Genomic DNA, 25,696 nt, shown 5'->3' on the forward strand with positions numbered 1-25,696 from the left:
TATGTGGGACACGAAGGGACTGCATATTATGGTATTTTCCTTGACATCTAGCACTAATCTGACAAATCCATGTAGAAGCGATTCTTATTAAAGCTGCACTAATTCCACAGAGGAGTCACAGCAGACTCAAGCATTTCAGAGCATTTTTACCATCTGCCTGTCTAACTGTGTTGTGTTTATGGCCTGCGACTTTCTCGTTATTCTCATTAACCTAAGCAGGCCGCTGTCTGCGGCCATGTTTGTTTGCGAGGTCCATGGATCCTGTGGCGAAGCAGTTAGACAGGATTTGAGTAGGATGTGATTTTGATTCTATAATGTTTTATCCATCCCTCTGTCTTTTATCCCTGTTTGTGCTTGTTTGCCAATATTTCTTGTATATTTAGAATTTATTTTTTTCTTTTCTTGTATAGAGTTAGATGAATTGAACCAAAATGACAGCTTTTTATCTCGGGAGTTGGGGCAGTCCGAAACCGAACTAAAACGGTAATATTTCAGCGTGTATGCTGACGTGCTCATGCGTTCATTTGGCTTCAATTCTCTTCGCAACTTTGCTAAATAAAAAAAAAGAATGCCTTTAACTAAGTAATTTTTTGTAAAATTTGCCGTCGAGGCATCGCTTCCTGATATCAGTATCCTCCATGTGAAATATTTCATGAGCTGTATGTGCACCTGGAATAGCAAATATGGTACATGAAAAAGATGACGTGCACATTATTGGCAGAAAAGTAGGTTTCATCCCTCTGATGCTCAGGAAGTTGTCAGTTTTTGTCTCAGCGGGGATTTCACCAACTTTATTTCTTCAGGGTATTCCTTTGATTCCTCCCCACACACTTCTGATGCACTTTATGACTGTATGTGTGTGTGCGTGCGTGTGCGTGTGTGTGTGTGTGTGTGTGTGTGTGTGTGTGAGCTGTGAATATTGGGCCTCTCCCTCTTTTTCAACAGGGCTCAACGGCAGACCCGTTTGCATGGTGCGGGACGATTGGTTTGTCACCTCATCATTATTTCCTCATCCGCTTCTGAGGAGCCAAATCCTCAGGAAAGCAGCCAACCCATCTTTTGCTTCGCCGCTTGCTTCGAATCTTAACGGAGTCAGCGGTCCCAAACACACACCAGGTGCGGTTACTGTACATGCAAGCACGGTTTGCTTAAATCTTCTCATTGCTTTTCTAAAGCCGTGTCATAAGATTTCCCCAATGCGCCTCACAATGACGAGAGTCGTCTTTTGTCTTTGTTTTTCACAGGCCTGTTTTCAGAGGCTTGGAGGGATGAACTCAAAGAACTCGCTGTGAAAGTCAGTTTGTCTTCCCGTGCACAGAAGGACAAAAAGGAGGTGATGCTTTGGTGTAATTGCTGTTATCTGGAATCCACCCAGGCTAAACGGCACTAAACACACCGTCCACAGATGCTGTTTTTAACCAATGATTAGGTCATGTTACAAAAATAGCCACGTTGGACATTCAATTTAACAAAACCTGGTCAAAAACACGATGTTTGTTTGTTTGTCTGTTTTGCCTTGGAAAGCACCTCATGTACAAACCCACAACGGCCTAAACCAATGAAATGATTTCGATTCTGGTTGGGTATGATGAGGGCCGTGGTCAGTGTTAAGAGCTGCCTGAGAAAAATATTGTGGGAATGGTTCAACATTACAATTCTTGTCAAGCCTTGTTGGCTGGATGATTAATGGTTATTGAAGTTTGTACTTGTGTATAGACTGAAGACCATGGCTTTTGTCACTGTATTCCAGGAGATACCGGAGGAAGAATGTGTCCGTCGACAGACCCAATATTCAGCTGAAACCGGCAGAATCCTCCCGCCACCCACTAAGTCTTACCAGCGCAGATCTCATTCCCAGCGGCAGATTCATCCTCAGCCCTTCCACGATCAAGAACTCATGGTGAAATCCTTCTCCGCTGGTCTTGAGCTCCTCCAGTTTGTAAAAAAAACAAAAAAAACAGAGAGGACGGATGTGTGCCAGATCAAAAGGAGATCTCCATCCTCATAGAAACTCCCCGGAGCACTTTTGCCTAAGGCGACACTTCATTTCCTTTGTCGTTGCAAAATGTCAGCCGGCTTCGCTCTGTCACCAAGCGTCTTGAAATTCACAAACAACCTTTAAAATGAAACATCTTGTGGTTTTGTAAGATCGTGTTGTGACGGTCCACTGCTCTCTTGTCTAGGTGCTGGAGCTCCTCTGTCAGATCCTGCAAACAGACTCCTTGTCCACAGTCCAGCAGTGGCTCCTGCTTGCAGGCCAAAGAGGTAGAGATGTTGTGTACGACCTACCATATCCTCGAGAATGCATGTAAAACTGTGCAGAATTTGCTATTAAGGGATGGAATAATTGATGCAATCTTCAGTGGAGTGTCTGAATACTTTTCCTTTTTGCCGCTGCGTCTTCCTATCATGTCTCATCACAGAAGTCACTCTTCTGCTGCTTTGATAATTACGGTTCCCGTTTCAGATTTAGGTTCTAATTACTTTATAAAAGGCTTTTTAATTAATCAGTCAATACAGCTAACCACAGAAAGTGTATAGCTGGTGGAGCAGGTGCTGCTTTTCCCAAAGGGCGTTGGATCAAGAGCAACTGGACTCGGTTGCTCGCGATCCAACGCCCTTGTACATAACTGTGACCTGGATGAATGAGAATCGCCATAGACGTACTGCTGGTGTTGATGTTTGGACCCTCAGAGAAAGAGCTGGTGATGGGGATGATCAGACGAGCTCTGGATGGCGTCGACGTGTCAGGTCACCATCAGACAAACTTGCAGCAGCTCCAGGCTCTTCACCCTGGTGCATCTCCGCCGGCATACGGTCCATCTTTCCAGCAGCCGTGGAGGAAACCACCCAGAACGAGGTCAGGGGGGCGGCACCAAATGAAATGGCCTGCTGGTGTCAACGGGTTTAACATTTTTGCTCACCTCCACAGCTCACTGGGAATGGACCGAACTTTCAGTGATGACAAACCAGGTAACTAAATGATGTTTTTCCACCAAAACATTTGTTGTACATCATCATAAAAGGCAAAAAGTCTGTATCAGCAAAGCAAATCACCAAAGCTTCGCGAGGGCTAATACAGCCATGTTTTTGTTTAACAAAAAATATTTAGATTTAATAGACAAATGCCAAATCTCTGTTTTTCTTTCTTGTAATTCTGGGAATCCTTCAATAAACCAGCAGCAGATCATTTCAAGGTTTGCAATGTAGCAATAATGTGAAAGTGGTGCTACAAATGTCGCGGTGCAGGAGTTTGCACTTGCATATTCTTGGATATTCTTTCTACTCTACAGGAAAAACTCAGGGTTACCATCTTTGTCTGACTCAAATGTTTTTTGCAGTGAGGATCGGAGGTGCAGAGGTCCTCGAGGTCCATGCGGGCGCTGATCTTCAAGAGCCTCCACTTCAGCACATGGAGGGCTTATAGAGATCCATGGTCTTCACCATGGTGATAGCTCTACCCTGGTCGTGAGAAATGATTGGCTCCCTTCTTCGTAGCGCTCACGGTGTCGCAGGTTTTCGTCCGTGTATTTGCGTCGTAAAAGATTCTTAGAAAGCAAAAAGACAAGACAATTCGATGGCAGGGAACTGACATGAAATGAAAAATTGAATTGCAATTCATTTATACAGCATAGTACAGGTGTGGTAGCGTTACGATACTCTGGATGCAAAATTGTAGGCTGAAGCTGAAGGATCCTGTTTTGAATTGAAAAGCAGCATGACCTGTTGAACAAGTGTAATCTCTGGTGCGAGGGTTTGAGGATAAATACAACTTGTAAATAAAAGTGGAATATTAGGATTTTTCTTTGTTCACCTTAACAAAATATGAAACGCTAAAAACTGGGAAAAATACATTTTTTCGTTCACACCAATGTTTCAAAGCGTTTATTTTGTTCTTTCTTCTGCCTATTGCACAGTAATCTGTTTCCAGATGACAGTCTTTGACGCCATTTTGTGATTTGATACAGTATTTTCGGGAGTACTCTGGTGTCATCAACCACTTCAGAAGAGTTGATGACAGTGGCACCCCGGGGCGTTCTTGTATAGGTTCGGCCTGAGACATTGATTATTTGAGCTTGAATTCATAAATAACACATGGCCCATGTCTCCTCCAGGCTCTTTCATTGTGGATACGAGATTCGATGACTCAGCTGCACACCTGCTGCACGGGGAGTCTGTCACGTCGCAGATCAGGTCGGCTCAGTTGGCAAGATTAGGCTCCTAATTATGCAGCAGCAGATAGAAGGAAATGTCACAGTACGACACAGTATGAGAGCTGTCATGCTCTGGAACTCTCCTTAAACAATGTAAATGCCACAGAAGAAAAAAATCTGTACCCCAAACTTTCCTTATTTGAAACAAGTTGACCCCAGTTTCTGTAGAAAATAGTGGATGTTGTGGTTCAACCGCCAAGTTACTGTACACACCGGAAAGTTATGTTGAAACATGCCCGGTGAAACTGAGCAGACAAACCTTCACAATGTACAAAAAGTGTCCGAAAAAGTTCTGAAAGTTGTCAAAGCAACTCACCAGGATCTGTTGTTCTGCAGGAAGGTGCACTATCTAATGGTCTCATCGAAGGGAGGATGACTTAAACCTGAAAAAGCCCACAGAGAGGACCGGATTCGAACCTTACCTTTCGACACTTCATTTACGAGACCAAACTAAACTGCAGGTGGCCGACGCTCACGTCGAACTCAGGGCTGCTGCAGCACTGCTCGCTGTCCACGGACAATCTTTACGCACGTGCATTATTGTGTAATATGAGGCGGGCGTCGTGCAGTCGAAAGGCTGCCTGTACTCACTTAAGAGCATGGCCATGAAAGCCTCCTTTTGAATATGGCTCACTTGAGGCCCCATATAGAATGTGTTGTGCAAGACAAGTGTGGGAGATGGAGAGAAGACGTCAAATCCGCCGGCGAAAGTCGGCCACTTGACTCACCAAGTCTTCTCTGAGTGAGAGACGACAGAATCAAGTCTGAAAAGGGCGGTAGCAGTTTTAGACACGCAAATGTCCGCATGCACAAGGTTTGGACCGAGACTTGTAGCATTAATGAACATTGACAATGCAGAAACTGGGGCTGTGAAAAGACCCGAGACAGATGTGGCGTCTGCATGTGGGAAGTTTTCTTTGAGCCGGCACGAAAAACCAAACACTGGGCAACAGGCTGGCGCCTTCGTCGAGCTGATATTGAGCAAGTGTGAGGTAGTGTGGAAAAACAACGTGTCAAAACCTGGAAAAGTCCCTTTCAGCTCCACATAACACTGTAAACCCGGATGAATCATTTTCAAAATCACGGCAAAATATTCGCTTTAAAAGATGTAAAAAAAAAAAAATATATATATCTGAAGTGTGAATGTGGGTGTGTCAACTGTTCGGTGTTTGAAGGAAAAAAAATGGATTGCGATGCTGTGATGTCCTCAGCTGTTGGTTATGAATGACAGGGATATGGCCGCATGAGCGAACGCACATGACAATAGATGACATGGCCTTTTCAGATCAACAGAGCCCTGCCCACGTCAAGACAATGAGACGGAAAAAAACAAATTCATAAATCTCTGACGTGAAATTAACCTCAACAGAAAATGTTGTTTAGGCTTTTATATGCATTGATGAGACACTGACCGAGGAAAAGAGGTCGTGAGGGCTTTTGAACCTGATCACATGTTGGCACTGGGTTGTTCAAACAGGTTGAAAAAGGTGACCCTTTGTTCGAGGGCAATTTCCAGCTACAGATTTATGCACGTGTTGTGTGTTAATAACACAACAGGAGGTGTTAATGACACACGTCTCCCGGTGCCTCAGAGGTACTCAGTGATGTTTTTCGACGACGAAATCAGGATCAATGAAGTGTTCGTTTTTTGGTCTTTTCATCAGATTTGTTGACATTGAGAAAAATGTAGGGTATCACCATTCAGATTTTTTGAGTTAGCATTTTTGTGCATGTTATCCCGTTTGAGAGGGGTCACCGCAATCCGGTTATTTCCTATGTATTTCTGGCATGTAAGATATTTTGCTGACAGTCCATAAGGCTGTTTTTTTTTTTTTAATAACTGCAGCACATTATTGTTCACTTTCATTTTCTATTTCATTTTATTTCCTGAGCGACATTTTGCAATTTTTCATGTTGGACAACGAAAGGAAGGTGAATTCACATCTTACTGAATCCTAAGAGCCTCGAAATTAATTTCTGCGACACTTGTCAAGACTCATTTTTTTGCATGTGCCCGCTTGTTGTCCTCGCACACAGCCAGAATTTTCGTTCCCTGCATAAATCATATTGAATTTCGGGGACACATTCTGGTGGTGTGAGTGGCCACAGACACAGTCTGGCTCTTCCTTGGCGTACCTCGTCCCTGGCGGCGTGGCCACAGTTTGAGTTCAGCGGGCCTGGTCACCAGGTGAAGTTCAGCATTCACGTCATGAATCCTCCCCACAAGGACACCTGTTGGCTGCGGGCGATAAGAGGCAGCTGTTTCCTGGGCTCTATCAGCAACGCTTCTGCAAGGCAGCATTGAGAGGAGAGGGAGGCACTGGGCTCTCTACCAAGTGTTTCAAAGACATGACAGTAACCCGCCTTCACACACACACACACACACACACACACACACACACAGAGTTCCCACTAATGTAACTCTCATCACATGAGAGGAGAAAACGATGTAGCGTTTCCACGGAGAGACGTTGAGGAGTTGAAAGTACGTTATTTTTATGCCCACATTCCCAAAACAGGTCAGGCTGAAGAGAGACTTTAAACCCCTGCAAAGGACGTCAGTTCAGAGGTGGCTGGAAAACAATCGATTTCAATTATTCCAATCAGTAATGGAAATTAAATGAAAACGTTAAACCACAGTCTCTGGAATCGTGACCAACGCATATCATGTCCTTTGTGATCCAGGCCTCTTTGACATCAGAGGGTCTTTGTTCATGGGGGGCGCCGAGCAGAGCACATCGGCTACGGTGTTCATCCTCTGTCATGTAAACCCCGTAATTATCCTTCAGAGAGCCAGAGAGTGTTATGAAGATGATTACTAATATTGACTTTATTATTATTTTGATTATCATTTTCTTCATCAGCGCATTGAGTTGTAAGTCAACTGAATATGAAGCCTGTATAATTTTGGCTTTTAATGAGATTTCTTCCGCTGAGGAGGATCTTTTCTTTTTTGAACGTGTGTTTTTACATTTAATGAAAAGCGAAGCTTTGCCATGATTGATTAAGGTCATGCTCTTTAAGTAATAATCCATGCACATGTTGATTTAGCTTAACTTGTCACCTTCATTTCATTAGACTTGTGTGTGTGCACCCTTTACCCTATTATCTTGGACTGCTGGGTTTTAATGAGTTTTGTTTTGATGTTGGGCTGATCTATTAGATTAGAAACGGTTCAACCGTATTATCATTGCACACTGTACCAGTATGACAAAATGCAGCTTACCAGACACAGAGTGCACAAAGCAGCAGGCAGTGGCTACATATTTATTACTTCATACGGCAGTAATGATGATGAATAATAATAATACAAATAAAGACTCCATCTGGGTTTAGTTGGATGCATGATAAGTGCAAAGGAACATTTGAAAACATGAATTACCAAAGGTAGTGTGGATGATACCTTCAGTCAGGCTCTGAAGGCTGCAATTATCCAGTTGGCTGTAGCCAAAATAATATGTGGGATGAGTCCATCTGATTCAGCCCAAAACATTGCGCTCTACCTAACATCATGAAGAAAACTATGGGAGAAATTGTAAAACTACGTTGGAATCCATCATTTCTTGCAGCAAAATCAGATTGAATACATTGAATTTCAGGACCAGGTAGCTTTTGCAGAGTGTATCCAAAATAACTCACAACAGATGGCCCGGCAGGCGTACAGCCCAGGATGCAAACTTGCACAATTTATTTGGAATTGTTTTAAACATTTATTGTTGCAAAGGCGCAGGCCAGTAAATGTGGCTTTGGTTAGTCAAGCCTTTTAATTGAAACTTTCTGTTTGTTGTGGACAACAACCCTTACATCTCTCATACGTTGACTATATTTTCAACATTTAAAAGTGTCTCCGCAAGATCTATTTCTTTGCAAAAATTATAAAAAGTAACATAGCAGTCTGTTGTTTGGTTTTCTGTCGTTACATTATATCTCGTGTGATGAAAGAATGCTTTTACTGTGCTCTCCCCACCTCACATCCAGCGGCATGTTGTAGTTGCCAAAGCTCTTGTCAAGTGTGGCCTTCAAAACAGAACTCAGAACAGTTCCTATCTTCTTCTCTCGGCCCTTATCTCGGTGGAGCGTCCTTCGCAGGCCTTATAAAGGCCGAAGTCACACTCGCTTAGGTTGCTGTCACCGCCAAAGACCGTCGTCATGCTGCCTGCAGTTGTAAAGCTCTGCTGTGGCATCTCCTACGCACATCTGAGGAGTACGGCAGGTAAACCATCTGAGGGAGAGCCTTTGTCTTCGTTGCTTTAAAGGGGCAAAGGCGGCAGCATTCAGACTCCTCCGCGTTTCTTTTCTTTTGAACTTTTGCGTCTCTTAACTGTTCACCTTGCAGGACTTCAACGCACAGCTGTGGCAGTGATAGGCCGGGAGATCGCGCACCTGGAGCGGTGGGGACGAATCCGACCGCACATGAGAACGCGTGCCGGTTCGACTCATGACGGTGAGAACACCAGTCTGTTGGAATCACTGAGCATGCATGGAGAGTGACTGTTGAAATGTAACTACACAGACACACTTTGCAGAGCCCAAAAGAGAAGCTGTGAAGCCGGTGCCAGCAAAAGATCATCAGTTCCACGTGCAACAAGGACAAGAGGCGATGAGGAAGGCTCTCGCTATGTTACAGGACAAAGACGGATGGAAAGTTGAAATCGCAGAGGTAACGTCTGATTAAAATACTGTATGTAATAAATGTTGTCTTCGGTCTCTGCTCTCCGGACCAAAGTGGCCATTTTATCACAATGATATAATGTGCTTGTGTGCTGCCCCCCTCCAGAGCAATGGGGACGTGATCTGCAGCAAAGTGATGCCGGGGGGCAGGAAGGTCTTCAGGATGGACGCGGTCCTCGAGGCCGGCGTCGACGAACTCTACGACCTCCTGTTCGCCAGAGTGGAGGAGATGCACCGGTGGAACCCGAGCATACAGCAAATCAAAGTGAGGGGCGAAGCTTTCAACAGTTCACGAGAGGCTGCCGAGAACAATTGCATATAAAAAAAAAAGTGATTTTATTATATAAATATTTAAGAAGCCCTGCTTTAGAGAATACTCATCTGCTAAGTGAGGACTTTATCGTTTAATTTATGAAGGTCTGGTTGTCTGAACATTTCTGTTAAAGCCCCTAATTCATCATGTTATATTCAATGCGAGAGCTGGCATTACATATATTAAGTTGCCATTCAGTCCTGCAGTCCAATTTGGTATTCCTGTCTTTTGTCGCAGGTTCTCAAACACGCTGGGCCTGAAACGATCGTCACCCATGAGGTTTCGGCCGAGACAGCAGGAAATCTAATTGGCCAAAGGGATTTCCTGAGTGTCAGACATAGTTGCAAACAAAAGTCCAGTGTTTATCTTGGAGGAACAGCGATTCAGCTGGAGTCGTTCCCACCTCAGGCGGGCTTTGTGAGGTAGGAGGATCATGAGCACACCAGGCAGCAACTCTTTCTCTTACTCAACTGGTCATTATTCATAACGGGTTTCAATATATTCAACAGCTTCCTTCAAGTCTGTGGTACAGTAACATGTACAGCGGCGGCTAACATCAGTGGCCTTAAACGACTGCAGTCATATTTCATTTTATTAGACCAGCGTCAGAGGATTTTGAAGGATGTGAACAACCAAACCATAGAATGTTTTTATGACCTGGGCTTCAACAGTGACACGAAGTATTGGTGAGAATAAACCCTGAACTCACTGGCATTGAAACACTGGTATTGAAAGAAGTTGAAAGAAGTTGTACTGGCATTGAAACAAGGATTGGAACTGAAAAAATTATCAGTCAAAGAATAGAAACCCCAGGCATTAAAAAAAATCAATGTTTTTTGCATTATGACCTGTTTTTCTTCAGTTTTAAAGGAGGCATGCTGTATTTTGCTTTTTTAGTTTTCCCTTGTCCTCTAGTGTGATATATAAATATATACATATATATATATATATATACATATATATATATATATATATATATATATATAATTCCTCTGTGCCAAGCAGAGTTTTTGTTTGCAGTCATTAAAAGCAGCCATTTGTTTGCCGTAATCATGTTGTTTTCATACCAGTGTTGAGTTCAGATTTTGTTTTCAACAGAAAAACACAATCAGATGAGGGTAATTTTAGTTTAGAAATATACACACTGGATAATCACATACTCAAAATAATGTTTTAATCAGTCACGGTTGACTGAGTGAGTTTGTTTGTATGTTTACAGAGCCGAGGATGGACCAACCTGCATCATCATACAGGCTCTGGACAGGGAAACAAGAAAGAGCCACTTTACATGGCTTCTCAATATGGACATGAAGGTAAATCCAAGCAGGAAATATGAAAAATAACAATGTAAACAAATATGTAACAAACAAATATTGTTAGTTTTCCTCTCATTGCGCTGTTGCTTGGCTCTACCACTTTCACATATGCTCTTATTCGGTGAGCGTATGTGGCCATTTTCTGCTGTGTGCGATAACAAAGGAGAACCTACATTCAGCCCGTGACATTGTCACTGAACGTTCAACAACAAAGGGGAACCTACATTCAGCCCGTGACATAATGCTTCGAAACGTTCGGTCCGGATCCACTCTTTAAGGTGCTCTCGGTAAACACCCGAGCCAAAGAATAATCACAAATGTATGCTGGTGACTGAGATAAGGCAGCAGGGCTGAGGAGGCTGAGGTGGCGGAGGGAGGCAACAGCACAATCAGCCAACAACAGCAGAGCAAGTCATGAGAAATGAGTGACGAATGAGTGCCGGTTTGATGTAAATAAACTGCCGGGATTCGCATGACTGACAGGAAATGCCTGATTTAGCACTTCATTTGACTGGAGACTGCATTGCAACTAAGAATAATATTTACACATTATGCATACAGTACAGAATACACACAGTGTAAACTGTATATACCTTCAGTGTGCAATATTGTAAATGCTAAGTGACATTTTGTCAGTGCATAGCTCTTTTTCTTCCTTCTAGGGGGCAGGCAGGTTTTAATGAAAGCCACTACAGAGTTGTAGTTCGGGAAATGTTGGAGTCAGGTTTTGGAGGTTGACCTCAAACTAGGGCCGAAAGGTCGGGATGTCTCCGTTTTGACCATCCTGAACTGTTTCCTAAGAAGGTCCGCCTTTCCTATCCAGCGCTGTCAACCGCACCTCGCGGTCTGTACTGATGGAGTTCGCTCAATTGACCTGGAGGAAGCTCGGTTCACAAACTGGACAACGACTACGCAAACTCCATCCACTGACAGAGATTGTTAGTGGCTACAAAATGTGTGAAGGGGCCCTGAAATAAGTATAACTAATGAATTTATTTTCCTTGTAACCGTTTCAGTTCTCAGTACATTACTGCCATACTTGCAGTCGTTTGCTGAACCCGTCAAAGGCATTGTGTCTGTAAGGAAGTCTATTTGCATGTGAAAAGTTCTTATGCTTCTTTGTTTGCCAAGACTGATCAAAGAATCCCGGGGTCTAACTTCGTCCTCAGGGCTGGCTGCCAAAGTCCATTGTCAATCAGGCTTTACCCCGAGCGCAGCTGGATTTCACCAGACACCTCCGCAGACGTCTCACAGCGAACGCCACCCTGGGCTGACTGAGTCTGTGTGAGCACCCTGTCATCACTCACAGGGGACGGCTGGGAGACGGAGGCACGGTGACAGCCAGGCTGTTTTCGGCAGGAGGCTGCCCTTTGTAGCGGGAGCAGAACCGCCTGCAGGAGAAAGCTCCGCTTCCAATGCTTCGCGGCGCAGAGCTGGATGATAGGAGTTCTTCGGAGCCAGGGCCAGCCTGGCAGCAAGAAGCTGGCTTATAATAGGAATAAATATCTAGTGTGCCACTCAAACCTCATTCGCATTTCCCTGAATAGGAGTCATCAATCACTTACTGACACATGAGTAACTGTACTCTGCAAATGATAAATAATAAAATAAAAGTGCTTTAAGTTTTTCATCGCCTTGATTCATTTTCATCCTTTCACCATTGGAAAAATAATCTAAGCGGCAACACAACATAACAGGTGCCCCTTAATTAAAATGCAGTGATCCACGACTCGATTTCGACTTAGCAAACCCGTGAATGGAAAGATTTTGAGCGGAGGTCTGTAAAAAGAGATTCAGTGACACTCAATTCCAGTTGCTATGTCAAGTTATGATAAAACAGTAAATAGAGGACAGTGAAATAACAACAATTTCAGTTCTTTCAAACGTCTTTTACTTTGTTCTCCATACCACTTAAAAATTCAATAAATATTAACATTTAAAGCTTTCATTCACGTATGTATATACAAGAACTATACAATAAACATAATGATGTTACAAGCTGCAATGCAGGAATGGTGTAACAGTATGACTGACCACAGTCTGTAGACTTACAGCATCACCTGTATTTTCCATACGCAAAACAAACCTTTTTTTATAACGTGAAATTTACACTATATACATTTTTTTATCTGAAAAATATCATAATGCATTTTTTTTTTCTTCTTCTGAAAATCGTTTTGTTTTTAAAGCGTAAGTAACTGACTTCCACACAGACAGACAGAGGGCAAGCTGCAGTGCAGATTATCCCCACTGCTTTCAACCAGTACGTTGGATGTGGACAAAAAATTAAAAAGAGCACCGGGGACAGAGACGCCATGAAGCTTCCTCCCAGGAGTGATGACAATGAAGCCTGGAGTGTGCCATTGAAATAATTATAGACTTTATTATAATCAATTTAAAAACTGAAAATTATTTTATAAAAATAATTCTTTGGCAGCACACTGCTTGCAACTTCAAATGTGAAAGCCATTTATAAATTAGAGCGACCATGAAATGGACACTGTAACAGACAATGAAACATCGTAGGAGGAGAAATTTGAAAATATAATGACAAAACAATAAAAAAAAACTTTAAAAAATACTTTTTGCAGTTTGATTTTACCAATCCATGACTTACTACTAATACGTAGTAGTACGCTTTTGTCAAACCCTAGAATAGGCTTTTAATGCATCATTTTTTAAAGTCATCAAGTAAAGATAAAATCAAGCAATTTGTGAATTGATTCTAACAAAAAACTGTCCACGGTCTATAAATATTCTGGTGGCACACTCAAGAGTTCATAGGTGGCACCTGTACCTCCAAAACCATGGCCTTTGACCTCTCATCATGTTCACAATACCAGTTCAATAGTAGTTCTAATGCACTTGGAAAAAAACAGGCTTACACAACTGTACACAGATAAAAAAAACATGAATGTAGCAATGCAGTCGTCACATTTTTTGAACACGTCTTGTAGTCGTTTAAGTTTACAGCACCTTCGTTTTGAAAAACCTCTTTTTTTTCTTCTTCTTCTTCTGTTTCATATTTTGAAGCGCAGAGGGCGGAGCCACGCCGCACGCAGATCGCTCTGGAGATTTGATGAGGTAACCATCACTGGTCAGTTCACTGGCATAGAAAAAAAAACAAACAAAAGAAAAGAAAAGAAAAAAAAATATCAGCACCAAGACCGCAAGTCTATCAGATGCTGCAAAGGCCGAGCCGATGGACGAGACCGTCTCACGGAGCAGCATGTTCACAACACCGCTCACTGTTCATTATTTCTGAGCTGACAGGGTTCTGTGACTGGAGTCCCTCTCGGATCCTGAATCGTCCCTTCTTGACTTGGCAGTGATTGGGCCTAAAGTGCTGTTTGGACCGTCCTCTTTAGAGGCACTTCGACGGGAGTCTGCTGTGGGCCGCGGCGGCTCTGGAGGTAGAAGAGGCACTGGGTCCGAGGCCCCCTTCCCAGCTGTGAGGGAGGAGTCGCTGGCGGGCACCCGGGGCAGAGTAGCACCTGGGGACGACGAGGATTCAGCAGCGGTGGCGGCGGTTGGCACCGGGGTGGTGGACCATGGCCGCCTGCTGAGGGTTTTAGTGGTTTGGGGCAGGCTCGGGGTCGTGGCAGGTCGAGGGGCTTTGGGCGACGACGGTCGAGAAGGAAAGGAGGGCTCGGGTTCAACTGAGACTGCTGGAGTGTTTCGAATGTCAGGAGCATGGGTGGCAAGATTTTCTTTCTTGTTGCATGACTCGCAACAAAGCTTATTGTATCCAGGGATGGAACAATAACGGGCCAGGACCTCCATTTGACAGAAAATAGATTTATCCCCCAGACATGGCTCATCTGGTAATAACAAGAGAGAGGACATCACTAAGAGCAAGATTGAAGAAGAAAAAAACCCACACACATCTACTGTGGACTTCGACATATGACTCATTGACCTACTTGAAGAGATTTTGTGGACGGGGTTTTCAGAAACCCTTTGGTGAACAGAACCATCTTTAATCGTGGAATTAACCATAGTTTCAACACTGAGAGAAGACACTGGCTGACCTGGAGGGGAATTACAGCAGAGACGGGAAAGAAATGAGGCAAAATATATATTCTGTTAAAAGAAAAAGAAAAAAGGAGAACCAAGAAAAGGTTCTTGACAACCTCTTGCTACTGTATGCAAAAACAGAGATGTGTCATTGAGAAACCCCATAATAAAGCCTTGTGCGTTTCACCGGACACAGGGCAGACCGTGTACTTCCTCATGTTTTTAAACCACAGCCACTATGCTGCTCACTGCCTGCACAGAAACATGAGAAAAGCTGCAACAGGGCATTAGTGCAGAAATGTTGACGAGGAATCTGGAATATCTGTCAGTTTAGACAACTTCAACTGGGCATTCAGCAGGTTCTTAGTCCATATATCGGGCTCATATTACAGGAGTTAAAAAAAAAAAAATCCCACCCAATTTTAAAAATGCGGTTACAACATGCACATTTGGAGAAAACTTCACCGATTTTCTTCTCGGAAAACGCACACGCGTCACATCGCGCCCGACAGGATAATATCGAGACTATCAGGGCGCAGTGTCTCACGTCACACGATCTCACGCAATCTCATGGGGCAGCAGATGAAAACAAAATGGGGACCGTGGTGCAACAACTTACTGTAACAATAGCGATGGTTTGCAGTGAGGAATCGTCAACCTCGGGGGATTTCGCATTATCCTGGACGACGCTGTCTGCTGCTCCGTGACTAACCTTAGCTTGTAATGCCAATGACGTATTCGTGGTCTCGGATTTCAGCAAACGTGTTGCATTCCCCGATGAGGCTGACGCAGTTCTGGAGATTCAAGACTGAGATCTGCAAACTCCTCACGTTACCAGATAATCTGGACCAAGCAATCGGTTTCAATCAAGGTCCCAGATTTCTCTTGTGATGTGCCGGAACGGGAGGGGTGGGCGGCCCACAACTTGTGTAGTCTTGAGCTCGGCTTGCGAGCACACAGAGGGACTGTGCAGTCAGGAGAGCTTGTGTGATTAATCGTGAATGCAGCCAATCGCATAATGTTTGTGTTAATGGTATCACAGGGTGATGACGCGGTTTTCAGCCGGTTGTGCCAGTTTTTGGACATTTTGCTGATGTATGTTGATCGTTTCCCTGTGTGACCGAATGTCCAGTTTAATGTGGGTATGAGTTTACCTTTGACTCAGAGGAGCATTATACTAAGTGGGGTATCCTTAAATCTACTGCCAGGGAACTATGACTACATGTGCGCAGGATGTAGCGACACACAAGTTCTTCCAGAGAACCATGCAAATCTTTGTGCCAGTCCTTTGGCCAATGGAAACGACTCGATCATGCAGAGACAGTTACGTTATCAGTGTACGTAAGGCAGGCACAACAACCTGTCAGCCGCTAAATAGATCAACTCTGGTCCCCTAATGACGTGTGTGTGTGCGTGTGTGTGTGCGTGTGTGTGTGTGTGTGTCTGTGGATCTCACCTTGACAATAACTTAGTTTGCAAATGAGGACCGTTTCCGGCTTCTCGTCCTCACATTCTCCGATGGTGTTGTCGCTGGCTTTGCAAACCACCTGCCTTTGTTGGATCCCTTCGCCACAGGTCACGGAGCACTAACACACAATCACAAAAACAAACACACACACACACACACACACACACACACACACATATTTACAGGGAAGCAAACACACATGAAAGCTATAGGGAACATGTCACACTGTTGTTACAGTATAGTAGCAGTTCTTTATTATATTCATCAAGCTTCCAAACGCACTCTGTCAACATTAACAACAGACAGTAGTCCCTTTTGTCACGTTTGTGTCAGAATATACACACCCCCTTCAAAATAAAGCCTCATGATTGTTCTATATCTATATCAACACTTGGAATAAATTTGGCACGAGCCTCATTTTGCGGGGGTCTTTCATTTCAACTTAAAGAACATGGATTTGTTTTTTTTCATCAGAAAGAGATCAATATAAATTGATATTTACTCTGTCTTTATGTTCAGTTTTTCAGAGACAAAGATCTCTTTGTATGTAAATTCCTTCTTTGTAATTTAAAAATATGTACCAAGGTGAATCCACTTCACATGTTGAAAATTGCAAAGGTTTTACAGTAACATAAAACTAAAAAACTTTTGTAGGCAGCAAGAAAAAAATATCACTCTTTACAGGCAATCCTTTGTAAATCCATGTATATATCAACTCTGCGTCAAAAGCAGGCTCACTCACCTGCGACCACGCCCCCGTCCTCCACTGGGCGGGGCATGTGGTGTGGTTGCAGGCTCTCCGCGCCTCTGGACGGTTCTCGGTGCAGTGTTTGCTGTGGACGGGCCGGTTGGTGCTGTTGTGGAGCGCCTGCATGCACTGCACCACCCGGGTCTGGTAGCCCAGCTTCCCGCAGCTCTTGCTGCAGGGACTCCACTCTTCCACCACCCACCTGTCAGCACAGCGGGTTTCCATGTCACACGGCGGACATTAATTACTTCTGCTCCACTTGTCAAGATTGCACTAATGTCACCTCTTGAATGCCATACACTTTCGCAAGATTGACATATCGAGGCTAAGCTATATGTGTGACTTTCATGTGCCATTGTCAGTGCTCTATTAGCTATTGAAATGTCACTGCTTGATGTGCCATCGATAGCTTAAGGTCACTTACGTGGGCTGGCTGCACTCTTGCACATTGCAGCGTTTGCGGATGGGTTTGGGCTTTTTGCTGGTTTCACAAAAGTTCCGATGCACCAAGCGACTGTCACTCTTTCTCCTGCACCCATACTTTGTGTACTGTATACCTGCAGGACAAAAACAGGGACAATATGAATCTGCCGGCATGGTCATAGAGACAAACGGTGAAGTGAAAGAGACAAGTGGTATCGTATCGTATCGTTCTCCATACTCTACTCTATTCAATAATTCATGTGTAATACGTCAGAAAATAGTTATATAGCCAATTTAAAAAAAAAAACAGATTCCAACTGTGAAAAGTCCAAACATATTCGATTTAAATCAAATGAAAACAAAAAAACAATTTTAATGGTTATCAGTGTTGCTGTCATGAATTTTTCTGTGACTTCTGTGACTTTACGAATAGATTGATGGAGCATTTATCTGAGCATTCGAGCTGCAAGTTAGTGACTTTGACTGCAAACCACTGACTAGTAAAAACCAATAAAGTCACGACTTGCGGCTTGAATTGTTTTGTTTTTTCCCCCCTTTCTTCACTGACCTCCGCCACAAGGTTTGGAGCACTGAGACCAGCTCTTCAGTGCCCACTCATAGGTGTCCAGTTCAGCCAGAAGCACATTGTTGTTGGTAATAAGCGGCAGCAGGTCCTCATGAATGATATACTTATACGTCAAGCTGATTTTGGCATCTTCCTCCTGAGGAATGACCTGCAAACGAAGGGAAACAAACAAGTTCATTAGGCAAATAAAGAGTGGAACTCTGGGAAAAGGTCCCCTGATCCAATCCCACTCACCAAGACTATGATGCCTTCATGCAGAGGACCAGTTGTTTTCAGGGTCTCCCTCTCCCCCTCCATGGAGTACTCCCACTGTAAACCGTTCTCGATGAAGGTCTTCGATTCAGCGTCTTCACTTTTTGCGTTCAGTATGAAGCTCCCCGTGACTTGATTCTTCACAGCTGTCAGCGGTGGGGAGAAACGGTATTGAATGCGCGCGCGACCGGAGGAGAGTGCGTGCGCACCGCGTCCTTTTTTTTAGTTTCATTCATCGAAAAGCGATACAAAATGTTACAGAATACGCAGGATCGAACCCTCCCTGTGCAAGCAACTCGAGAGATTTTCCTTCAGGGAGTGGGAACGTGTCAGTATGTGTTTTGAGATGCTTGGCGTTGTGGTTAGCCAACAGCAATTCCTTCAAGTTATGTGTCATCTCTTCTTCCCATGAGCTAATAAAAGCCAGAAAGGAAAACAACTGAAGAACAGAGGAGACGGAGGGTTTGGCGGAATGACACTGTGATCCTGCCTCACCCTCATCGGAGGCACAGCGCGCGGCTGTAAGCAGAAAGATATGAGTCCGTCACCACTTCACATAGCTGAAGATACTGTACTGCAAAGTGCATTTACTGTGCGTACATAAAGCCCTGCTCAATGAGTTGTTCCACCTCCTCATCTACATTCAAGCTCAGTGAAGCGTTGACATTTTAGATTCAATCAGGAAAAAAAAAAAAATTCTTCTCCATTCACCACAAATAAATACATCTATAACATTCCCCTGGGAGAAATAATATACAATGTTTCCCTTTCTATCATTGATGATGTTTGTTACAATAAGATGGCATGAAAGATGCAGCACAACGTGCCAACTGATTTTTTTTGTTGCCATCACGGCCCTTTTCACACTGACACACTCCGGGAAGAAAAGGATTGTTAATTGGTCGCGTCACGGCTGCCGCACAAAAAGCGTTCGAACGCGGCGGCGAGAAAACACGCGCGGTGACTGACTTTCGCTGCCTTTTCGTCACCTACAACTTGACTTGGACGTGTTGTTAAATAATTTGCAAACCAATTCTGTTACTTTCCGCAGTTGAAAGACGAAGTGAGACACACACACACACACTCACCAATTATATGAGGAGAGGTGTCGTTCTCCTCAATAACAATGTGGCGGGCTCCTATTGGGATGTCGAACATTTTCAGCATTCCTACGGAGACAAAGAGACACAGCACGGTACAGCTGGAAGCCTTAAACAGTGGGTGCTTGTTCTGGGCTGTAATAGCGGCCAATTATATTCTGCATCGGGACACAGAGACACAGAACGTAGTACTCTGTGTGATTGATGGTGTGGGTTATAGTCAGTGGTCCATCATAGAGGACTGAGAAGGTGCGTTTAAGGTCTCTGGATAAGCCGTGTAATATAACGATTCCTCTGAAACGGAGCTGCCGATGTCAGCGCTGGTCCGTCCACAGAGTCCATAATCACCATTCTTCTTGGGCGTCTTGGTGAGCGTCAGCTTCACGGTGCGACAGTGTGAGTTGTCCCCTTCGCACACTCCACACTTGTCCTCTTCTCTGTACGAGCCGACCTCCTTGTCGCAGCCAACATGCTGTGAAGGGGCGAAGGGCAGAGACAGTTAATCAGTCTGCGTCTGACTTTTGTACAGCCTGAGATTAATTAGTTCCCCTTGGGAGAATTACGCCATGGGAAAAACGGCGCGCAGATCCGGTTTTTCCGGAGCCGAGTTGAAGATGAAACATGCCGTAAACACACCGAGACATAACAGGGTGCAGCCACAACACGGAGTGACTGGCCCACAACAATGAAAATCCCAACTTTATGCCCAAGGTGAGAAGTGAGACAAAATAATGTCTGCGTGTGTTTGTGTTAGAGCAGACTGCAGAAGTCTGCAGAACTTCCTTTCCAGTTATTTAAAGTTGAGTGATGAATTTACGTGTCACTCTTTCCAAGGGCACTACTTTCAACATCGAAGAACTTTGGAGGGATGTATTAAATTGTTAAGAAATGAAATCTTGTAATTACAAGTAAAAATCAGTACCTCCGCCAGGAGGGTTATGATTTCACCCCCGTCCGTTTGTTTGTCTGCAGGATTACACAATATTTTTCACTTTCTCTATTGAAATTATTTTTAATTCTTTTGAAATATTTTCACCAATTTCCAAGGGAATAATTCATGGATCTTGATAGTTGATAATTTCGTCTGCTTTTTTTTTTAAAACCTTGACTGTATTTGATAATGTGCCTGAGTTTCAAACTTTATTTTTCAGAGAAAGTGTAATTTTCCAGATTCTTTTTTTTTTTTTTTAATCCTGGTCATTTAAAAAGCGTATGTCTTAAAATGGAAATATTTGTGTTTGTCAGCGCACAGATTCTGTGAAGACATACCAGACACTCTCCTCGAGCGCATATGCTGAAGGGGTCCGAGTAGCTGCAGTGGGTCCCGTCGTGCATCACCTGGTTCATGAACACTACCTCTCCTGTTTCCTTCGACTTGCAGCTCAGCTCGCACTTGCGGCCCTCTGGAATCATAAAAACGCACACACCCGGTTCATCCAGATGTCTTCTGGAATCTGAAAACACCGTCAGCGCACAGGACACGGCGGAGCACACAACAGCAGGCAAGCAGCTACTCCTGCAAATATCATCCCTCCCGCTTGTTGCTGCGCATGTAGCGTTAGTTTCTCAAAGAGGGGAGGCAGCCTCGCCTGACGGACTTACCGTCTGGGTGCTCGTATGGTAGCCAGGTGTGCTTGATGTTTTTGTGGTATTTGTTGCTCCTCTGGATGCACTGCTGCGCGCGGAAGTCCTCGTAAGGTCCAGCACACTCCTCGGCGTTGCACATCTGGTAGTCAAAAGCAGAGCCGGGGCAATCTCGACCCCCGTAGGCCGGCCTGATCGATGGCCAAACACAAGACAATGTTCTGAGTGTGCAACACATGCACCGAGAAGCCTCATGGAGCAAATATCACATGCAAATGAGAGCGATCGGGACTGAGACAATGTCCGAAAAGGACAAACTCGAGAAAACTAAATCTGCAATGAATTGATATTGATTTAATATTCATTTCAGCGGCAATGCCAGCTTCACAGCTCAATATTTTTCAAAAACTTTAATACTTTTTTTCTTAGCTTTTGGAAGCTTTCTTTTCTTTCTACAGCTTTTTCTTTGTCATTAAGTGAGTTCTCTTCTTCGTAGTGCACCACGGGTCAAGAGCAATTCTGGAAAAATGGATAATGTCATGCCGTTTATATACGACATAAAAAAAGAGAGGAATACAATGTCTGCAACTGTTGGAGGAACAAATGGACTGTAAATGGACTGTATTTATACGGCACTCTTGTAGTTACTGATCACTCAGAGCGCTTTGCAGGACAAGCCACATTCACCCATCCAGCGCTGCTGTTTACCGCACCGTCACATTCATCCACTGTCCCATGAGCCGTCAGAGGCAATTTAGGTTTAAGTGTCTTGCCCAAGGACACAACGGTATGCGGACCAGGGGAAGCTGGGATCGAACCGCCAACCCCTCAGTTTAGTGGACGAACAACAGCCGCCCCCTGCCGACCAACGCATATCATATAAACTACTGCCGGCAACGTAATAAGTGGTCGATTTTTGTCTCCAGACTCGGTTTCACTTGCCGCCACGGAAAACTCACGGAGGGTCGGTGCACTGTCTGCTGCGGGAGCGGACGCCACCTCCACAAGTCCTGGAGCAAGAGCCGAACTTTGACCAGGAGCCCCAACTCCCATCATGGCCCTGAGGCTGCTGGCTCGACCTCCAGATGCAGTGGCCCTTGAAACACCACTGGAAAGATAACAACGGGAGGAGAAAAGACCGCCGTCTGATTTTCTCTCCACCTCAAATTCTTCACCGAGGTCCACTTTGCAATTACTGTAAAAACAAATGTGTGATGTGAAGCGTAATCAGGGACATTTTCCCACCTTTCCCGGTGCACACTCTGTTCCGTCCACTGGAGGTCCCTTTTTAGTTTTGCAGAAGTACTGGTTGTCAGGGTGACTGCACCACAGCTGCTTGCAAGGGTCGTAGGTTCGAAACTGAAAAGAGGACACGGCAATTTGCTTTTTGGAAATGTAGATGAGTGTACTGTACAAAGTCGTTCATTCAGTGTGAGGAAAGTCCTCCTTCACCGTACATCACTTTGAGCTCTGAGCTGAATCTGAGCTGAGGTACAAATGTGTTTAATGTTTTTAGAGTCCCATCGGAGCCATATTCTGGATTGTTGAGGCTGCGTTATAAAGGGAGTTCATCATGTGTGAAGAATTGACATACTCTGTGTTTATACTGTATTGTCACATTCTTGTAGTGCTACCTCATGTATTAAATGTTTGTCCATGAGAGCGGGGATTAGGGCGGGGGTGCGAGACTTACGGCAGTGCACATTTTGTAACCAACGCCGAAGTCGAAGCGGCACTGCTCGTCCATGGAGTAATTAATTCCAGGGAGCTCGGGAAGCTTGGGCCACTTGTGTTCAAAGGGATCATCCAGCAGGCAGTCGTACGAGCTGAGGGGAGGACGAGAATGACAGAGTCGTAAATGTGCGGCGACGTGTCACCTCTTTGGAGAGTGAAAGGAGAAAGTTCTAGAGAAAAATCAATAGCACGTGGAGCTGCTCCACACATAAGGTGCGCGGCGGCATTATACGATATGAGGTAAAGAGAAAATGATAGACTGGAAGAAGCCGAATGTACTGGATGTATCGATTCAGCTCCTGCTTGCTGCAACGTGACCAGTGATAGCGATGGAAAGCTGCTTGCACAAGCGGCGCCATGATGCTCCCCATGCTGGTCTCATCAGCGCAGCGATTCCCCTGGCCGTCATGCTCCATGCCCAGCCTGGAGAGGGGAGGGAAAAAGGGTTTATTGAACAGGAGGTGCCGATTCAGATTTGCCTTGTTGACTCGCAGCGATTTGGATCAGATGTGTCCTTCTCTAACTCCGGACTTTGTTTTTTTCTTTCTTGTGAAGCGTCTTCAGAAAGACACACTGGGAAAAACCATGTCTTGGACCATTAACCCTATGGAGGAGGAAATAGCATCTTGTCAAACAGCAAAGCGTTGGCTTTACAGTTTGACTTTTTTTTGTGTGAATTCAACAACTGAGCTTCATCTTTACCGTACAGACACGAGAGTGATAATGATCTACTCTTTGTACTGTTATGAGCGTCGAGCTAGTCCTTCAAAAGTCACCGTTACGGCCGACTGAGATCGGTCAAGTGGACAAGTGGACATCGATCGAGCGGCGCAAACATTCCGGCTGAACGGTTTGATACAGAGGTGAGTGGAGAGCGTATGGGAACTTCATTTACAGACACTGGTGGAACGAGACAGGAGGCGGGATTTTACCTCAACCTGACCATCTGTCATGTCCGTGCACGGAAATAAAAATGAAATGTGGCCCACAGGAGGTTAGAAATGTGGGCACCCTACTTGCGATGAAGACTATGTCACTAACAGCACTGAATGGTGAAACCACTCAACAGCAGTGACATTTATATGTACTTGCTACACCTGAACATTATAATCTTCAAACCCATTTAGCAATGACAAGCTGACAGAGCATAATGGCCTCGGGATGTTCTTTTCTTCAAATTATTCAAATTGCCATTACAGTGGGGAGTACACGTGGATTGACCGACACATGAAAAACACACAAATTCTCACCGTTTGGTTCTAGGAACAATCAGTATGAGGCAATTTAACTGCAAAGGCCTCCATAGTGATCATACAGTTCAAGGGTGATAAAATCAAAACAATTAGAAGGAAAATGCTAAAAGGTGACAAGAATACCCTTTAATCTGGATGTAGTCATATGACCCATTGTCAGTGTAGAGAAAAATACAGATTAAAGCTGCTTTAAGGCAACAAACCAGCCAACTGGAGAGAAAAGAATGTATTTGTGTCATCAGTTAATCACGGCTCATTTACCGAGTGATTCCAATCATGTGGCCTGTGCACTGAAGTCCGTGCTTCTGGCCGTCACCCGTCAGTGTGTCAGGTGCAATCACAATAAGCACAAAGGGCTTGTCAGTGTGTGCGTGTACTTTCACGAAGCAGCTCCATTACAAAAAACGAGACATGGATTCTCACCCTGCAGTCCTCCACCACCAGCCTCGATTGAGAACCAAGAGCAAGAATTCTTCCAAACACGTACGTAGATAAAAAAACAAAACGTGTTTGTGTGATGAATTCAACTGGTCGTATGGCGGGGACATTTTGGATGATGTAGAAGAACAGCTGCTCCGTTGCGTGCATTAGAAGGCTGACAGCTGCACTGGGTCCATTGTGATGCACAACTCATGACGCACACAACCAACTCTGCTGAGAATAATAATAATCAATTGCCTCACACCTGACAACTATTGGATGGAGGGATTGGAAGCCATAGAGAGTGCCAATCTGACTGCACAGCACAGTATTCAAACATCTTTTTTCTTTCAGCGACCTCCCGGAAAAAGGGTCGGAGTCAGTGTGCTGATTGACTTGAATACACAAAGACATTTCCCTTACAAAAATAAAACATATTTTGACAGATTTGATTATGCAGTGTGACAGTCTCCTCGTCATATCAATTAGACCCCGACTCATAGCTCCTTATCTATGATGGTGCCGTGTGTAGAATTTTTTACTTATTCCGCAGGTGACACGATGTACAAAAGAGTATAAGCACTTCTGTTTCTTACTGCATGATGAAAACTGTTCATCGCAGAGTGAGAAGGAAACCAAACTGCAGACTATTTTTTATAACTTTGTAATCATAGATTTAGTCTCTGTTAAGACATGGCCTATTTTATGTGATGAACATGTCTGTTGAATAAATGATGAGCCCTACTTTAAAAGGGGCCAACAAAGGGTTTTTAAAGCACAGGCCTACTTGCGCAGTAGCCTGTTGTTTTACTTATCTGCTTGATAATTGACCTCGCTGGTAATTTTGGTACTTTATCCATTTCATATAAACGTGGGGAGAAGGGGCTCAGCCTTCATCGGTGTCTGTGATTGAGCAGAATAAAACATTTTCAGAGGAAAATTCGGTCCCGGTGTTTCGACGCAGGCAAAGAGGCCGGCGTGGGAGAACACAACGCCTCTTGTTTGCAAGCATGATTAGAGTGTAAAGCGGGGAAATGTGTTGCAATCTAAAAGCAAGACGAGCGATTACAACACACAAGTTCTTCGTGCAGAGATGAGTTCCTCGCCACCTACAACTGGTTGTAATCATAGCTTAAGTAATTTAATTATGCCATTTTCTCCTTTGCTTAAGAAACTCTTTGAGTCTTCCTCCCTATCTTCGACAGTTGTTAATTTAGGAGCTCTCTCCAGGGCTTAAGATTGGTTCGTGAATAACTTCTTTCTATCTCAACCAGGACGGAAAAAATAGCAAGTGTGCGCACGGAAGTAGGATAATTGGGAAAAGTGGATGTCTGTATGAAAGGAACCAAAAGTTTGACATGATGACTCTGGTTGGCGGCGGCAGAAAGAAGCTGTTAATGAGTCGGACTGCAGCTCCACAGGAGAATTCTGCCTGTTGTTCCCGCTAAACCCAGGCAGAACTAGACATTTACTCAATTACAGAGATGAGAGGAGATTAAAAAGGGTCTGATGCCTGTACGGTAAATATGAATCTGCTGAATGGCCAACTCTCAGTACTATGTTTTTGATAGTCAGTGCTACTAATTTCGAAATGTAC

The 25,696-nt window shown here is 44.2% G+C and overlaps 3 protein-coding genes across 9 annotated transcripts in view; 2 read left to right on the forward strand and 1 right to left on the reverse strand.

Moving 5' to 3' along the window:
- tbata (thymus, brain and testes associated) overlaps positions 1–3,868 on the forward strand; it is a 6,430-nt gene extending 2,562 nt beyond the window's left edge. For 2 of the 4 annotated variants that reach the window (XM_035612625.2, XM_035612626.2), the window contains 7 exons: positions 946–1,116; positions 1,245–1,333; positions 1,751–1,900; positions 2,184–2,265; positions 2,695–2,860; positions 2,933–2,973; positions 3,342–3,868. In XM_035612625.2, coding sequence (XP_035468518.2) covers positions 946–1,116; positions 1,245–1,333; positions 1,751–1,900; positions 2,184–2,265; positions 2,695–2,860; positions 2,933–2,973; positions 3,342–3,427 — 785 coding nt within the window. In that variant the 3' untranslated portion in view covers positions 3,428–3,868. Of the gene's footprint in view, positions 1–410; positions 1,117–1,244; positions 1,334–1,750; positions 1,901–2,183; positions 2,266–2,694; positions 2,861–2,932; positions 2,974–3,341 lie in introns of all 4 variants that reach the window. The other 2 variants (XM_047327876.1, XM_035612628.2) reach the window with 2 other exon arrangements.
- Positions 3,869–8,277: 4,409 nt separating this feature from the next.
- On the forward strand, positions 8,278–12,142 carry star2 (steroidogenic acute regulatory protein 2). Of its 2 annotated transcripts, none has more exons than XM_035613807.2 (7): positions 8,278–8,427; positions 8,551–8,658; positions 8,741–8,874; positions 8,992–9,150; positions 9,436–9,620; positions 10,418–10,511; positions 11,338–12,142. In XM_035613807.2, exons 1-7 carry the CDS (start codon positions 8,364–8,366, stop codon positions 11,455–11,457), a joined length of 864 nt encoding a protein of 287 aa, XP_035469700.1. In that variant the 5' UTR covers positions 8,278–8,363; the 3' UTR covers positions 11,458–12,142. The 2 variants fall into 2 exon arrangements, with proteins under 2 accessions (XP_035469700.1, XP_035469701.1); XM_035613808.2 differs by having other exon boundaries at positions 11,684–12,142.
- Positions 12,143–12,382: 240 nt separating this feature from the next.
- LOC118287784 (A disintegrin and metalloproteinase with thrombospondin motifs 14) overlaps positions 12,383–25,696 on the reverse strand; it is a 37,012-nt gene continuing 23,698 nt past the window's right edge. For all 3 annotated transcript variants that reach the window (XM_035613345.2, XM_035613344.2, XM_035613346.2), the window contains exons 8-22: positions 22,706–22,849; positions 22,386–22,518; positions 21,938–22,051; positions 21,652–21,800; positions 20,711–20,883; positions 20,378–20,511; positions 19,457–19,580; positions 19,097–19,177; positions 17,991–18,154; positions 17,739–17,904; positions 17,172–17,304; positions 16,742–16,949; positions 15,988–16,117; positions 14,438–14,545; positions 12,383–14,335 (exon numbers count right to left, since the gene is read on the reverse strand). In XM_035613345.2, coding sequence (XP_035469238.1) covers positions 13,770–14,335; positions 14,438–14,545; positions 15,988–16,117; positions 16,742–16,949; positions 17,172–17,304; positions 17,739–17,904; positions 17,991–18,154; positions 19,097–19,177; positions 19,457–19,580; positions 20,378–20,511; positions 20,711–20,883; positions 21,652–21,800; positions 21,938–22,051; positions 22,386–22,518; positions 22,706–22,849 — 2,527 coding nt within the window. In that variant the 3' untranslated portion in view covers positions 12,383–13,769. The remainder of the gene's footprint in view (positions 14,336–14,437; positions 14,546–15,987; positions 16,118–16,741; positions 16,950–17,171; positions 17,305–17,738; positions 17,905–17,990; positions 18,155–19,096; positions 19,178–19,456; positions 19,581–20,377; positions 20,512–20,710; positions 20,884–21,651; positions 21,801–21,937; positions 22,052–22,385; positions 22,519–22,705; positions 22,850–25,696) is intronic.

The sequence above is a fragment of the Scophthalmus maximus genome, chromosome 16, assembly GCF_022379125.1.
Source record: "Scophthalmus maximus strain ysfricsl-2021 chromosome 16, ASM2237912v1, whole genome shotgun sequence".
Lineage (NCBI taxonomy): Eukaryota > Metazoa > Chordata > Actinopteri > Pleuronectiformes > Scophthalmidae > Scophthalmus > Scophthalmus maximus.